Consider the following 14,050-nt stretch of genomic DNA (forward strand, 5'->3'; position numbering starts at 1 on the left):
TACCTGCTGTCCATCCTGTCAAAGCAGGTGCATGCTATTAAAACAACACTGACTGCGTGTGTGTGTGTGTGTGTGTGTGTGTGTGTGTGTGTGTGTGTGTGTGAGAGAGAGACTGACAGACAGACAGGAGTTGAGAATTACTGTCCAATGTAATTGATGCATTCTGAAATTGATCATAATGTAAACATTTTTAGACAAAGACACTTCATCCTATTTAATCTTTTTATAAAATCACTTCAAACTTGAATATCTAACACAATTATAGAGCTCCACAATGGATAATAAAGGAATGAGTCAATGTTAGATAAGGATAGTTCATTTATTTATAAAGGTTTAATGACAGGATGTCAAGTTTACCCCTCTGATTTGTACAACTCTTCAAATGACAGCTGGACAAGCTGGATTGGGTAATAAAATCAAATCCACACACCACAACCAAACACACACAGCCACACACGGAGGAAGATAATCAAACACTTAAATCTCTATGTACTCTCAAACTGGCAAACATAAAGCAGAAGCTCTTGAATAGCAAGCCACAATGACATACTACACTTCCCCCATTAACACTAAAATAATGGTTGCAGTTTTTTGTTCATGAATCTCCTTGTTTTCCTGTCCTTTACACGAGCCGCCTCGATGTCGGATGGTGTTTCACATTTTCGTGCAGTATACTAATGTCAGAGTGATCGGGGTGGGACAAAATATCAATATAACAATATATCGTCGTCCTGACTCATGCAATACAGGTATCGATAGGCTGGCACCAAATATCAATAATTTAATGGCACTCTAAGGCTGCCCCGATTAGCGCTTGAGCCTCACAGCTAGAAGGTTCCTAGTTCAAACAAAGTTGGCCTTTCTGTGGGGAGTTTGTTCTCCCCATACATGTGTGGCTTCCTCCCACAGTCCTCGTGCTCGTGAATTGGTGACTCCAAATTGTCCGTAGGTGCGGATGTGTTAGCGGTACAGATAATGCGTGGATGGATGGATGGCACTCTAAACAGATTTCCCTCATGACTCCTCGCCGTGGCGTGGCGCTTACACATGAATTAGGGTAACGTGAACAGAAATGAATTGGCCTAATAAGAAGTTGACAGCAGGATAAAAGAAGAAGACAGCGGGATAATGTCGGACAGCAGTGAGATAAAGTTAACGGATGTGCCAGCCACTTTCAAATCCAAAGCCCAATTTGTTACAGTTGTTCTATAGTTCGGTAAATGTAATTTACAGACCGGAAACACGGACATTGTTTCATCTCAGTTTGTGTCAAATTCTGTGAAGCTGACACCAAATTGCAGTGAATAAATACATAAATCCTGCACTCATTTTGTATTCTTCAGTTGATCAGATATCATGATGTATCACTATATAATTGTCTTTCAATACATCAATTATCGCAGAATCGCTGTATCATGATGATATCATTATCGTGGGCCACGTATCGTATTGTGAGTTACCCTGCGATTCCCACCCCCAATGAATATGTAATGTGTATTTTTCACACAAATGTGAATTCAATTCTCCAATAGCACTAAAATATGAAAAAAAGGAGATATCAACATAACAGATAAATAATTTAAGGCGAGACTGGACTATGAACAAAAATTTAAAAAAAAGAAAGAGTTTAAAGTGTTTGCAGCTTCATTGTTAAATAAATGTGTTAAGTAAATAAAACATCTTGACTGGGACATGTGGTTGAGTCCACATCCAGGTCCCTCATCAACAAGGGCCACAAAGCAAACTAAAAAAAGAGTCCATAAATGTGATACTCTGTGCTGAGACAGACACCAAGGAGAAGCAGCATGCCTGGTGATGGGTGTATTTCACTTCATGTCATTGTTTCTTTCCATTTTGGAGCCAATAACCACCTGAAGGTCTGCGTTGGTGAAGTGATCTGAAAAAGACAATTGACACTGGTAAGTGGGTGAGATGATATTGTGTGTGCTGGCACAAGCAAACAAAGTGTTCGTCTGTCTCTTCTGTATTATAAGGTTCCTACTCTGTCAGTAACACTCAGCCACAATCATTTTTGTCCCTTCTTTATGTCACTTGTTGCATTAGTGTGGTTCTTTGTGTGTTTTTAATTGCTTAAGGAGGAAATAAGCTCTACCATACTACCCACGTAATACTCATTAAGAGCATCAATTAGCTGTACACTGTTCACTATATTACAACTATATCAGTAGTTTTTACACAATACACTCAGTAAATAGTTTAGAATGCTTCCACCACACATTAATAGAATTACATTACCTTTACATGGTACACATAACATCAGAATAAACAGTTGACCATGCATGTTTGTTCGTGTGTGTTGTGTGTGTTGTGTGTGTGTGTTTGTGTGTGTGTGTGTGTGTGTGCGCTCACCTGCAGCAAACTCACAGATGTCAGATGGCCTTTTAAGTAGCACATCTCTGAGAAAGAAGGAAAGGAAATGCAAATAAATGTCACTTTTTGAGTGTTTGAAAACAAAATGTTCTCATTAAAAGGTCATAGACTGCAGGTTTTCCCTCAGGCCCTCATTTTCTGAGGCAGATGTTTAAAAAATCTGACACTATAGTGTTTATTTACAAAATGCTAAATGGAGGCTAGAGACACATTTATCTATAAGCAGCTTCAGCCTTTTTTGGCTTACATTTGTTTGTGAATGTATACATGTTGACAGCATAATAATAATAATAATAATAATAATAATAATAATGAGTTGGCTCAACACACACGTGGCACAGACAAGTAAAAAGTTAAACTCTGCTGAATCTAATCCAAAATATGATAGTATTAAGTTACACTCGCCTGAAGATATTTGCCTGTCAAACTCAAGTTTACATTTCTTGAAAAACACATTTGCATCAACCTAAATTCGATTGGAACTTTGCATTTCTGAAGTATTTTATCGGGCGATGTTTTAATTAATATAAGATGTTGAGATTTATATTAATTACAATCTAATATTAATTTTAAAACAAACACAAACACGAACATGTATTTTGAACATATCAAGACATAAAGTTACTATTTGTATATCACTTCAGAGTGACTTTATTGTTTATTTCCGCATTCTTTATCATATCTTTATATCCAATACAATTAGCATTGAAAACTATCATTAGGAAGGCAAAAACACCCAGGCTGACTTTGTCTTGCAGTTATTCAGAGGGATTTGGTGAAGCTTTTATATGCAAATTTTGTATGCACTCACAAGCAGGATGGATGCGTCTCAAACAGACCTGCTCAGTTGACATCGTGTGCAAAGTTAAACTACTGATGTTCATGACAGGAGAAAATAAGATAACTAACCTCAGAAAGTTTCCCATTAATACCTCTACCTCTGGATGCGACCTCAAATACCTCTCGTTTTCGATTCTCGTCTTAATCTGAGAATAAAAGAACATGTATTACAGGCTCGCTAATAAATAGCATGTTTAGCACACATTAGGCTGCAGTTTGTGGCTAGCTAATGTAGCTCTATAGCTTCAGTGATACCTTGAACTCTCGCAGTTTCTCCTGCTGCTCAGCGCTCAAAACACCGATGTCGAGTTTCGTCAATCCGCCTTTTTCAGCCATCATTTCTTTTCAAATGTTCGTTCAATTATTTTCCTGTGGATACTGCTCACCTCAAGGAGTGTACCATTTGGTATTTTGAACGTTTAAAATTGTAACAAACAAAAACTGGTCATCTGTTTCTGGCACAGCCAGTGTCTAGCAACAACTGTTGTTATGGGAACGACCTCCAGCAATTGACGGCTTTGTCCGGGAGGCGGCGGCATAGGACAGGATAAACACATCACGGCACCATTTATTTATTGTTTTGGATTACACACTGAAGGAAAACAATGTTATCTCATCTGAGGCCTCTGAGAAGTAGAACTTTTCGACTTGCCTGATGAATCCCTCTCCGGAAGCTGTGTGATATTGTGATTGGATCTTAATTAATCTGTTGTCTTCTAGTATTTGTCTAGTAGTATTTTTTATTAACTTCATAAATATGCACTGCATGAGCACAAAAATTAGATAATGAAAGACTTAAAAATGCAGTGAGTGCCTGAGGCCACTTGAATTCTGTGGCCACAGGGCAACCAGCTCAGTTTTCCAATTCATAGTCCAGACTTTGGAGGTCAATTTTGACTCCCTTACCTTCCTTGGGGGCCACACAGAATTTGACACGGGACAATTGATCCATTTTAATCAGTCTATAAGGCAGGAAAACAGACGCACAACCCATGCTTTGACAGCAAAATTAGCTATTCTTTTTCAAACCTTTTAAAGAGTATATGGAAACCTAGAGGGCATGGTGTGACTGACATATTTGATAAACAAAATTATATACAAACAGAACATGAGGTGGTTTGGTAGATACAGGCCAATAATCAGGCCTTTATCTAGCCTACAGTTTATCAATATTCTTCAAACTGGCACAGGCAGTACCTGTACAACAACAAAAAAGCATTTTGGAGGTATTTAAGGCATGAGATAAAGTTATAAAGATAGAGAGACAAACTACAAAGTAGTTCCTGACGTTCTTCCAACAGAAGAGGTCCATAGTCTGTTGATGCCTGGATTCGAAGTGAAAACAATGCAATGGCCTTCTGTCTGATCATCACTACTTCTGAAGAAAGAAGTAACTTGTGTTGTTGAAGTGCAGGGCTTCTACCCTGTCAATAACTTGCTGTTCTTCCTCATTTTCTTCTTCTTCCCCTTCTTCTTCTACTTCACCTGATGGGGGTTCTTTGTAACATGGAGCGGTAAAGGTCACCAGAGCCTGCACCTCTGGAGCTGTTGGGGCAGAGGGCTGGGTCTGAGGCTGAGGCGAGTGGCCACTCTGGGTAACAACACTGAGTTTCTGTAGTTTAGATACAAATCCGTCCTTGTGTCTGAAACGAAAAAGAAGACTTGTGAATAAAGAGATAGTTTGAAAGTTGGGTCTCACATCCATTGGCTGTTATTTTAGTGAAGCCATAAAAGCAACCAAGGGAACGTGTGTCTGGTTTATTTGTTTGCTGCTTGTGTAATTTGATTGGCTAATTTGAACAAAAAAACATACAACAAATGTGACCATCACAGTCTCTAGTCTAGGAGTTACTACATGTGACAAATAATTTGGGGGACATACGAAAGTTCCTGCTAATCAGCTCAGTAAGGGCCACGGGAGGAGGGAAAGTGGATGAAGTCTGTGGCAGCTATCACAGTCTGCTAATTCAAACTTTCAGAATGCTAACGTGGCAGAGGCACTGTGATAAGCTAAGCATGAAGGCTATGAGGATGAAGACGAGGACTGTCTGAACAAGCTGCATTAATACTGTAAAATAGCATTGTTAGCTGAGTAAGCTACTCCTGTCAAGTGCTGTGTGCCTCCTCGGGCTAACGTTAGCTACAGCTTGCAGGCAGCTGCTTGCTAGCTGGAGTTGTCCACTGCAGCTGTTTCGATAAATCTGCTTCACCATATCTAAGTCTGGCGAGTGCTACAGTCATTTTTGCTCAAAGCTAAAGTACAATGTAAATCCAGAGATGCTTTTGTGTTGACTTTTATTTGTAATGTGATTGGTTGTGTAAGTTGCTGTATACATTTTAGACACATTTGATAAGTGAATCTCGATTTAGCATGAGCCATAGCTCCCCCTAGCTCAAGTCCATGGCGCTGCTACTGAATGAATATATCTGTGTTTGTTGTACAGCAGGAAATAAAGACATAGAGATACATTACCAAGCTCATTACCTGAATATGTAAACAGCCAAAATGGCTGCCATGATAGCGAATGAACCACAGATCCACACGATGTGATAGGACATTTCTGGTCCAATGAGCACAGGTTCAACAACTGAAGAGAAGAGAGGGGGACACTGTGAGAAAAACAATTTAACCTAAACAACATCCATGGGAGTATGTTTGAGTGTGACTGAATTTTTTGTGTGACTGCATGTGTGTGTGATAGGTGTGTTGAGCCATGTTTCCTGTGGCTTGTTTCGTTGTTGAGCCTCAGTTATTATGATGACATGACTTCCTGTTAAAACCCAGTGGGGCAAAGGGGGTTTTCACCAACAATTTTTAAAAGTTCCCTCTTCGTTTTCTTTCCCCCAAATTGTCTCCATTAGTTAAACACGCAAAGATAATTAAATGTCTGATAGCTATCTTACCCTCTGTAAAATCATCATCACCAGAGCCGTCTGTGTAGCTTGGGAACTGAAAGTTAGACAAGGTAAAACAAGAAATGGTGTGAGATATTGGATTTATAGAGTGAGGGGAAAATGACAAACAGAGAGCATTAACCACAGCCATTGAGACTCTTACCATTGTGGTAATAGGAGGCGACACTGATGGTGCTGAGGAGAGAGAAAAATGACATGTTTTAAAAACTTTGACACAAAGAAACTTCAGCTACAGAAAGTTCATCTAAAAGTTTGTATTGCACCATAAATCAGTGTTTCCCATCTGCAGTTTGACCTCCAGTCAAGTCTATTTTTTCTTACTTCCCAAAACCTCTTTAAAGATATTATCTTGAAGATTTCAGTTTTGTTCTCTTTGCCGGGACCTAATGGTGATAAATGATGATTGTGGGAGCACATTTGAAAATTTAACCATACGTCCACGGTTGGCTCCGGTTGTAACTCTTGATTTTCCTCGCTGCCGGTCGCTTTCCTTTTCAGACTGTTTGCCTTCATCTGAGCATCAAATTTGTTTCTTTTTCTTTGGATTTTCACTTATTTTTGAAGTTGTATCTGTAGTCATCCATCTTTTCTTTGTTTGTTCAGCCATAGTAGATTACTGTTTACTCACAACACTTGCAGAGACCGGAAAAGCAGCTGCTTTGCTCTGCCTACCCTCTCTGGCAGACCAACCACTGCTGGGTGATGGAAAACGCGTCACTAACTGGGCGCCGCTTGTGATTTTTTCCATGAATGTCACCACAGACACCCAGTCCATCATAATACTATATACTGCAAATGCAAAGGCTTTCATCAGTGGACCATAGGCTCATTGTGTTACCTCATACCTCGCGATACATAGTGACTTAACAGACATTTATTTAAATGAACATTTTCGAGATTATTACTTTAAATAAAATCAAAGGAAATTCATCTATGGTTGAACTAGTCCCAACAAGTAGACTTGTAACAGCAGTGATGACAATTTACAAGTAGACACTGTTTTGATTTAAAGGGCAAAAAAAGGAAAAAAAAGGAACCAATGACGGTTTTGTCATATTTTGTATTGTCAGTTGTAAGTATTGTGAAAAAAGGAGATTTCTCTCTTTATGAGATACTGAGATCTCAACTGATATACCTGCAAAAGTCTCTTTCTAAACCTTTTACCTAATAATATACAGTGTTATAAGTAAAGGCTTATGTCCCTGATCTAAAATGAAACAACAGGCTCTAAACCACAGGAGCTGTTATAAATATCCTGAGCGACTAGCTACTTGACTTCCCTTTTTTGAATGTATTTTTGGGGTTTTTTATGTTTCTATTTTAACCACTTACTGCAGAGAGTTAACAGGGAATTTAAGAAAAGAGAAAAGTTGATGACATGAGACATATGTTTCCTGCTGGTCTCAGACTGGGGAAGTTGGGACTACACGCTCAGCTTCCTATATCCTTACAGACTACCAAGAAGCTGCATAAATGCCAAGTTTGACATTTGTGGTGCTTATATTTAATTTTAAACAGGCTTTTGTTATTTAACAAAAGAACAGGATGTGAGGATGTGTTAATTAACTTAATATTTTGAATATAAATAGAATACCGCATGCATGCTGTGCATAATGACTAAATGTATTCAGAGAGGAACAGAAACACAGCTAGACAAGGACAAATTATGCATGAGAACATGTACGAACACAGCCTCTATGTATAACTCAGGGAACAAGAGGCCTGCATCCTCTCCTCTCTGCTGTCATGACTACTTTTGTCTGCGTCCGGGATGGATCATGTATCACTGAAGATAAAGTTCAGTGATTTTCAGCAACTTAATTAAAATCACCTCCATGTCTTTAAAACATACCGTTTAGAAATACCTGCATCAAGTTCCTACTAAAAATTCTGTTTGTTAAATGTATGATTTTGAAATTGCTCAATCTGTTGCTTTTTCTGTGTGTGTGCATATACATGTATATTTACCTGTCCAGCTGCTGGCATTAACAGGTGTACTCCAGTCACTCCACAGACCATCATATTCCTCACAAGCTCGGAGCTGTATCATGTACTCAACACCCACCATTGCATCAGTGATGGTGTGAAAGCGTTTTTTCTTAATCATCTTTACCTGCACAGACACATACAGCCAGGTGAACACTAATCACATTGCCCTCACCTGAAACAGCAGAGTGTGTTCTTGTTTCAGGCCAAAAAAAACAAAGGTGCATCAAAGTACTGAACTGTGACATGTAAACACAAACACGCGGAGCGACCACGTTTTTTCCCCACACCTGCTCGTGATGTACTGAGGACTTGCGAGGTCTGTACTTCAGCTCATAGATGAGTTCATAAAAGCTGTCCTGAGACTTCCAGGAGCTTGGGAAACTCCAGGTGACCTTTAACCTCGTCTCTTGTCCCACTTCCTGTTGGACAGACACGTGCGATGGAGGGTCGGGCTTTACTGCAGTAAGATAAAGGAATATATAGTGAGTGCTTTTCTTTCACATAAGTCAAAATACGAATGCAAAATCGACACACACACTTACAGATGTTCATAGGTCTGAAGTGAAGCAGGCTGCTGGTGGCATTGCCAACGATGCTCGTGACACACAGGTAGGCCTTATGAGGTGTTCCCAGCTCGTCCTCGTTGTAGTCCACAGCACACCAGCAGCGGGAGAGCCGAGGAGAGTAGGAGCACTTCAAACGACGAAATGGCTCTGAGTCTCTGCTTCCGCTAAAAGAAAAAGAAAGCACACACAAAGATTGGTTAGACAAAGATAAAACAGTCCTATAGCGTCTGTCACTTGATTTATTGTTGTAGTTTTAACCCTGATAACCCCTGATATGTAAAATTGTTATTCTTGGATGCCAGCGTGGCCAAGGGGTCCAACTCTGTGTCTCCCCTCATTTCCTGTCCTCCCTATACTCTTAGTTATCGAATAAAAACCAACAAAAAACAGGAGGCTGGTTTAGCTCAGTGGGTAGAGCGTCCCACATACAGAGGCCACAGTCCTCAATGCAGCGGCTGCAGGCTGCCCTCGACCCATTGCTGCATGTCATCCCCCACTCTCTCCTCCCAATATTTCCCGTCGGCTTCGGCTGTCCCATAAATAAAGGAAAAAATGCCCCCAAAAAACTCATTTTTATGTCTGTTTAGCACTTCTATTTCAACAAATACACTTACAATTGACCTTTACTAGTTAAATTCTAAGTTATGAATAGCACATGCTTTTTCAAGGGGTGATTCAATATGATCATTCATTTCACATAATATCAAAGAACATTTATGTTGTAGCCTATTTGGACCTGCTTAGACATCTAATTCAGCAATATCACATGAGAGGAACTGATGCACTGAATATCTGCAACTTGGTTGTCTTGCTTTTATACAAGTTATACAAGAATAGTAGTAAAAGTATTGATCAACAACAGATTATTTTTTGCTCCACTAACTCAACTAGTTCCACAACTTAACTGAAACTGGACTACTGTTGCCAGGCAACCAAAACATTCTCCTGCACTCTGTGTCTACAGGTTACCACAGATCAGCTAATTTGTATGATGTACATTAATCAACGCAGACATACACAGCCTGCTGTAACATTAATTAACAGTATTCAGAACACCTGGCGGAGTGATACACAGAGTGAAAAGTCCCAGTGATGTTGTTCTCTATATCAGCACTCATGGAATGCCTCTTGTCCAATCAGATTACTTGGTCAGAACTAACTGTTCAACTAGCTTTAACTTCAGTCAAACAGGACTGATGGGCTGTTATATAGTGTCAAAATTACTGATAGGGCTTTAAAATACAGCCTTATATCTTATATTGTGTACATAGAAATGTGAATTCTGTAGGCGGGGCAAGGATTTCCGGGGAGGTAAGTGTTCTGGTTTCCGTTTCTACTATGCTTGTAGTCCGGGTAATATTGACCAATCACGGATCAGCAGGCTGTGGTGTATGCAGGAATAACAGTCCGTGTGGACACATCACATTCTCAGAACATTCTTAGAACAAAACATTTCTCGCTGGGGTACCTTTTACTGAGAAAGAGGAAACAATCAGGTGTTACAGTGACTGCCTTCTGAGGAGTCCACTCGCAGCGAATCTTACTGCTGGGTGACCTTTTGTAGCAGGAAAGGGTGGGAGTCTCCGGAGGATCTAACACATAAGGAACACACTCATTATTTAGTCATTCAATCAATCAGTTATTAGTTGTCTTTAAATCTGTGAATAAATCTCAGATTTCTCAGTCTCCAACAATAATTTATTTATAAGCTGTTTATTCTCAATCTGATATCACTTACACTTTGTTGTTTTTACTCACCTGCAACTGTTACTCTTAAGGAGAACTTCTCTCTGCCTTTGTAATAACAGGCGTACTTCCCGGAGTCCGTCACTCTTACTGAGGACAGAGACAGTGTAGCCCCCCTCCCCTCAAATGTGATTTCCCCCCAGTCTCTGTCTCCTTTTCCCATTGTCCTCCCGTTCAGCTTCCACTGATACATCGATTTTATGCCCCTTGTTATCCTGCTCCCTTCTTCCCCTTCCTCTTCCTCAAAATCACCCTTCATCTCTTCAGCCTCCCACTTGGATTCACCCTTCGACAGTCCTCTCCCACCGCTTGACTGGACCACGTGAGCTGTGGGAGAAGCTGTGCATCCTTTATCTGCACGTGTGATTATTCTGTTTTCTTCTCCAGTGGATAACCCTTCTTCAGTGGGGTTAGAGTGGTACCCCTCACTCACAGCATTCTTCATAGTCTGCGTATCACTTTTCAACAAAACTCCAGTGTTGTTTGTAATGTTGGCAGTGGCTGGAGAAATCCATCTTGTCCCTGTGTTGGAGTTGTTTCCAACAATTCTGACCTTTACTCCGTCCACCTTCACAGGACCGCTGCAGGTCAGAACCAACTGACTGCCTGCGGACAAAACCAACACACCAGGGGGGGGCTCTGTAGAGACAAACAGCAGAAACACAATTCAACTAGTCAACAAGAGTTATTTATTATTATTTATATATATAGACAAATATATATAGTTCTTTTGCTTTGAGATTTGGTTGCAGTCGACTGAGCAGAGCACACATAGGATGCAGCGTTGCATTACAAGAATTGCTAGCTCCTTTTGTACTTCCTCTTTTAGTATGTATCTCGTCTTTTCTGTCTTTTTCTGTCCCAAACCCTGTCCCTGGTGTCAACAGTCCCTTATTATTCAGATGTTTTTATTGTGCTTGAAACTCATATAGTCAATCAAAACTTAAGACATGCTGTGGCTCTTTTTGTTTTTATAGCCCTGTGTTGGACTTGACTGGCTTGACGTCAAAAGTCCCTTGCTCATGTAGAGTCCAAACGCACTTTCTCTCCCATGTCTCCAGTAATGTCCCCCCCCCCAGAAATCAGAAATAGAAAATAGAGGCTCTTCAGCTGAGAGAGGGCAGAACAGCACATCTACTGCTTGTCCAGTACAACAAACATGGTCAAATGACAGGAAAGAAGCACGAGAAGGCCTTCCTGGAACTCTGCATTACCTTATTATCAGAAAGCTGCCCACAGAGTTCCACAGGGTTCAGTATTTGGCTCACTCCTGTTTACTATTAATCTCCTGCCTCTTGTTAATTTGTCCTGGAACTATAGTATGAATTTTCACTCCTATGCCAATGATACATAGCTTTATGTGTCTACTAAGACACATTTTCTCTACTGCTTGTCTCCAATAAAGAAGTGGATAACAAACACCTAAAATTTAACAGTAAACCTGGGAAACTCCTCACTGACTCACGACTCTGTACCAATTCTCAAAAACTGGTATTTGATCACTCAGCCTTGCTGATGCCACAATTCCTACATCCATTCAGATAAGAACCTAGGTTTAATCCTGTACAGTTCTTATATTTAACCAGTCGCGTAAGCAGTGTGTCCAAGATTGCCTTTTTCAATCTGTAAAACTCCTCAAAATTAAGTCCTTCTTTAACACAACACTCCACAGGATCTTCATCATTACGTTGTTTGGTCAGATCATGCACTGAGTACTGCAATGAGATCTTTGCACATGTTCCCAACTAAATTTACTGACTTAAACGTACCAACATTTTTTAGTACGGACTATTACTCAAAGTCAACTGAACATGTTACCTCAGCACTGATTCAATTACACAGGATTCCTGTGTAACAACGAAGTAACTTTGAAATCTTATTTTTCTCCAAAGTTGCATCCAAACTTTTAAACACTCTTCCCCAAGATATATCAACATACTGGACAACACCACTGAATTTAAAACTTCTCTAAAAACCTTCTTTTAAAACGAGGTCATTCACTTTAACTGAAACACCTGCAACTTAATACATCACTATATTGATTTTAACTTTGCTCTGTTTACTGATGTTTTAACACTGGTGCTTTGCTGTTTATTATATGTTTTGATTTTATGTGATGCAAGGAAACACTTTGTGTCATTAAAGGCGCAATGAAGTCAAAGTTATGATTATATTCTTGTCAACTTTTGGACCAACCTTTTAACTGCAAATACTGTACATTTTTTAGTTTAAATTTCCATTATTTTTTAAATGCAAACATAAAGTTCTGTAAAAGTGATAAGAAATCTGGCGTATTTCTTTTGACCAACTGTGAGTTGCACTGTGCTGGCATTGCAAACAGAACAGGCTGCTACGAGCATATATCTGTTTGCTGTGATTTATCATCTCTCCAGTCATATTAAAAAAGAAGAAGAATCATAGTCAGTGTTGTTGTGATAATTGGGACCAATAAACAAACATCATTTTAGACTTGCTTTTTAGACTTTAGACAGCATATTCCTTAAAGTTGTGTTGTGTTTTGCATGCATACTAATTATTTTTGAGCTTTGTTCTGATTTGATGTTTTGCATGTATATTTTTCCCTGAACTGTTTTCTCTCCCTTGTTGAACCTTACGTGAAAATACTACTAAATGAAACCCTGAGAGTTCTTACACATCTTTGTGGTTTTATCAGACAACAGTTATCCATTTACGTTGGCTACACTTAAAGGACAGTTACTCCTTTAGTTAATTCGGTTTAACATTTAGAAAGATAACACCTCTATTTTCTTTTTGACGTTTTGATATTATAAGTACCGACAGCAAACGGGCTCACATGGCAGACAAACTTCTCTGGGGTCTTACCTTTTCTGGGGCATGTTCCGTCGAAAATGCTGCGCACTGGTTCGGCGCACAGAACAAACAGCAAAGGGAGAAACATCTGCATTTTGGCGCAATAATCTCCCTTTACTGAGTCTTCACACCATTATTTAAACACTGGGGATTGTTGTCTCCCATCAAACGTTTTACGCGAACAACCGGCCCTCCCCTTCAGACAGACACACTGACAGACTGACAGACAGAAAGGGTTTTTATAGCAGAGACCGGCTTCCTCTGGTTGCCGCAGTTTACTGTCCGTAAGACCCGTTATTGTGAAATCCCAGCTCTCTTCCCCTTGTTCAGCCCGTTACACAGAGGAAATCCTCCTCAGCGTAAAATAAACTCCCCCTGAAAGCCGAATATAGATCCGCTATTTTAATATGTATTTTTAAAATGTCTTACTCAGGAAGTACATCTTATTTGTATGCATGGAAGGCCCACACAAAAATCTAATTAAACTGAAAATATAAGTGCGTGAACGTTTGACTGTTAAACTTTTAAATACAAAGCAATAAAAAAAAGTTGGTCAAAACTCAAAATACTAATAAAATAATTTTTAAAAAAAACACAGATTTTTTGTAATTAAAGTTAATACGAAAAAAAGAAGTTATTCATTTGAGCATGTACCAAAGCGTTGTCATTTCTATCACACACTCTGGTCTCTAGAACTTTTGTATGGGCACAGTGTTTTCTTCCATGACAAATAGAGACGGCATGTTTATTGACCAGCATTCAAGAGCTTG

General features: G+C 39.5%; 2 protein-coding genes across 2 annotated transcripts; both read right to left on the reverse strand.

The window, feature by feature from the left end:
• Positions 1–314: 314 nt before the first annotated feature.
• Positions 315–3,676, reverse strand: LOC138584617 (RIIa domain-containing protein 1). Its single transcript, XM_069656893.1, has 4 exons — positions 3,487–3,676; positions 3,301–3,377; positions 2,371–2,417; positions 315–1,897 (listed from the first exon to the last, which is right to left on the reverse strand). Exons 1-4 carry the CDS (start codon positions 3,568–3,570, stop codon positions 1,827–1,829), a joined length of 279 nt encoding a protein of 92 aa, XP_069512994.1. The 5' UTR covers positions 3,571–3,676; the 3' UTR covers positions 315–1,826.
• Positions 3,677–4,169: 493 nt separating this feature from the next.
• Positions 4,170–13,464, reverse strand: il6r (interleukin 6 receptor). Its single transcript, XM_069656236.1, has 10 exons — positions 13,293–13,464; positions 10,461–11,087; positions 10,171–10,294; positions 8,679–8,866; positions 8,424–8,593; positions 8,116–8,260; positions 6,290–6,321; positions 6,136–6,181; positions 5,717–5,819; positions 4,170–4,874 (listed from the first exon to the last, which is right to left on the reverse strand). Exons 1-10 carry the CDS (start codon positions 13,372–13,374, stop codon positions 4,604–4,606), a joined length of 1,788 nt encoding a protein of 595 aa, XP_069512337.1. The 5' UTR covers positions 13,375–13,464; the 3' UTR covers positions 4,170–4,603.
• Between the last annotated feature and the right edge of the window lie 586 nt (positions 13,465–14,050).

This window comes from Semicossyphus pulcher, unplaced genomic scaffold (genome assembly GCF_022749685.1).
Source record: "Semicossyphus pulcher isolate SPU_LCO1_2020_fin unplaced genomic scaffold, fSemPul1.0.p SCAF_9, whole genome shotgun sequence".
In the NCBI taxonomy this organism is placed as follows: Eukaryota; Metazoa; Chordata; class Actinopteri; order Labriformes; family Labridae; genus Semicossyphus; species Semicossyphus pulcher.

Excerpts from the sequence above, each read along its gene's own strand:
- il6r (XM_069656236.1), bottom strand. The coding sequence starts at position 13,374 with ATGCAGATGTTTCTCCCTTTGCTGTTTGTTCTGTGCGCCGAACCAGTG. Across the intron at positions 11,088-13,292 it reads CGGAACATGCCCCAGAAAAG|AGCCCCCCCCTGGTGTGTTG; the intron begins GTAAGACCCCAG and ends TTGTCTCTACAG. Across the intron at positions 8,261-8,423 it reads CCTCAGTACATCACGAGCAG|GTAAAGATGATTAAGAAAAA; the intron begins GTGTGGGGAAAA and ends GTGTCTGTGCAG.
- LOC138584617 (XM_069656893.1), bottom strand. The coding sequence starts at position 3,570 with ATGATGGCTGAAAAAGGCGGATTGACGAAACTCGACATCGGTGTTTTG. Across the intron at positions 2,418-3,300 it reads TTAATGGGAAACTTTCTGAG|AGATGTGCTACTTAAAAGGC; the intron begins GTTAGTTATCTT and ends CTTCTTTCTCAG. Across the intron at positions 1,898-2,370 it reads CATCTGTGAGTTTGCTGCAG|ATCACTTCACCAACGCAGAC; the intron begins GTGAGCGCACAC and ends TGTCTTTTTCAG.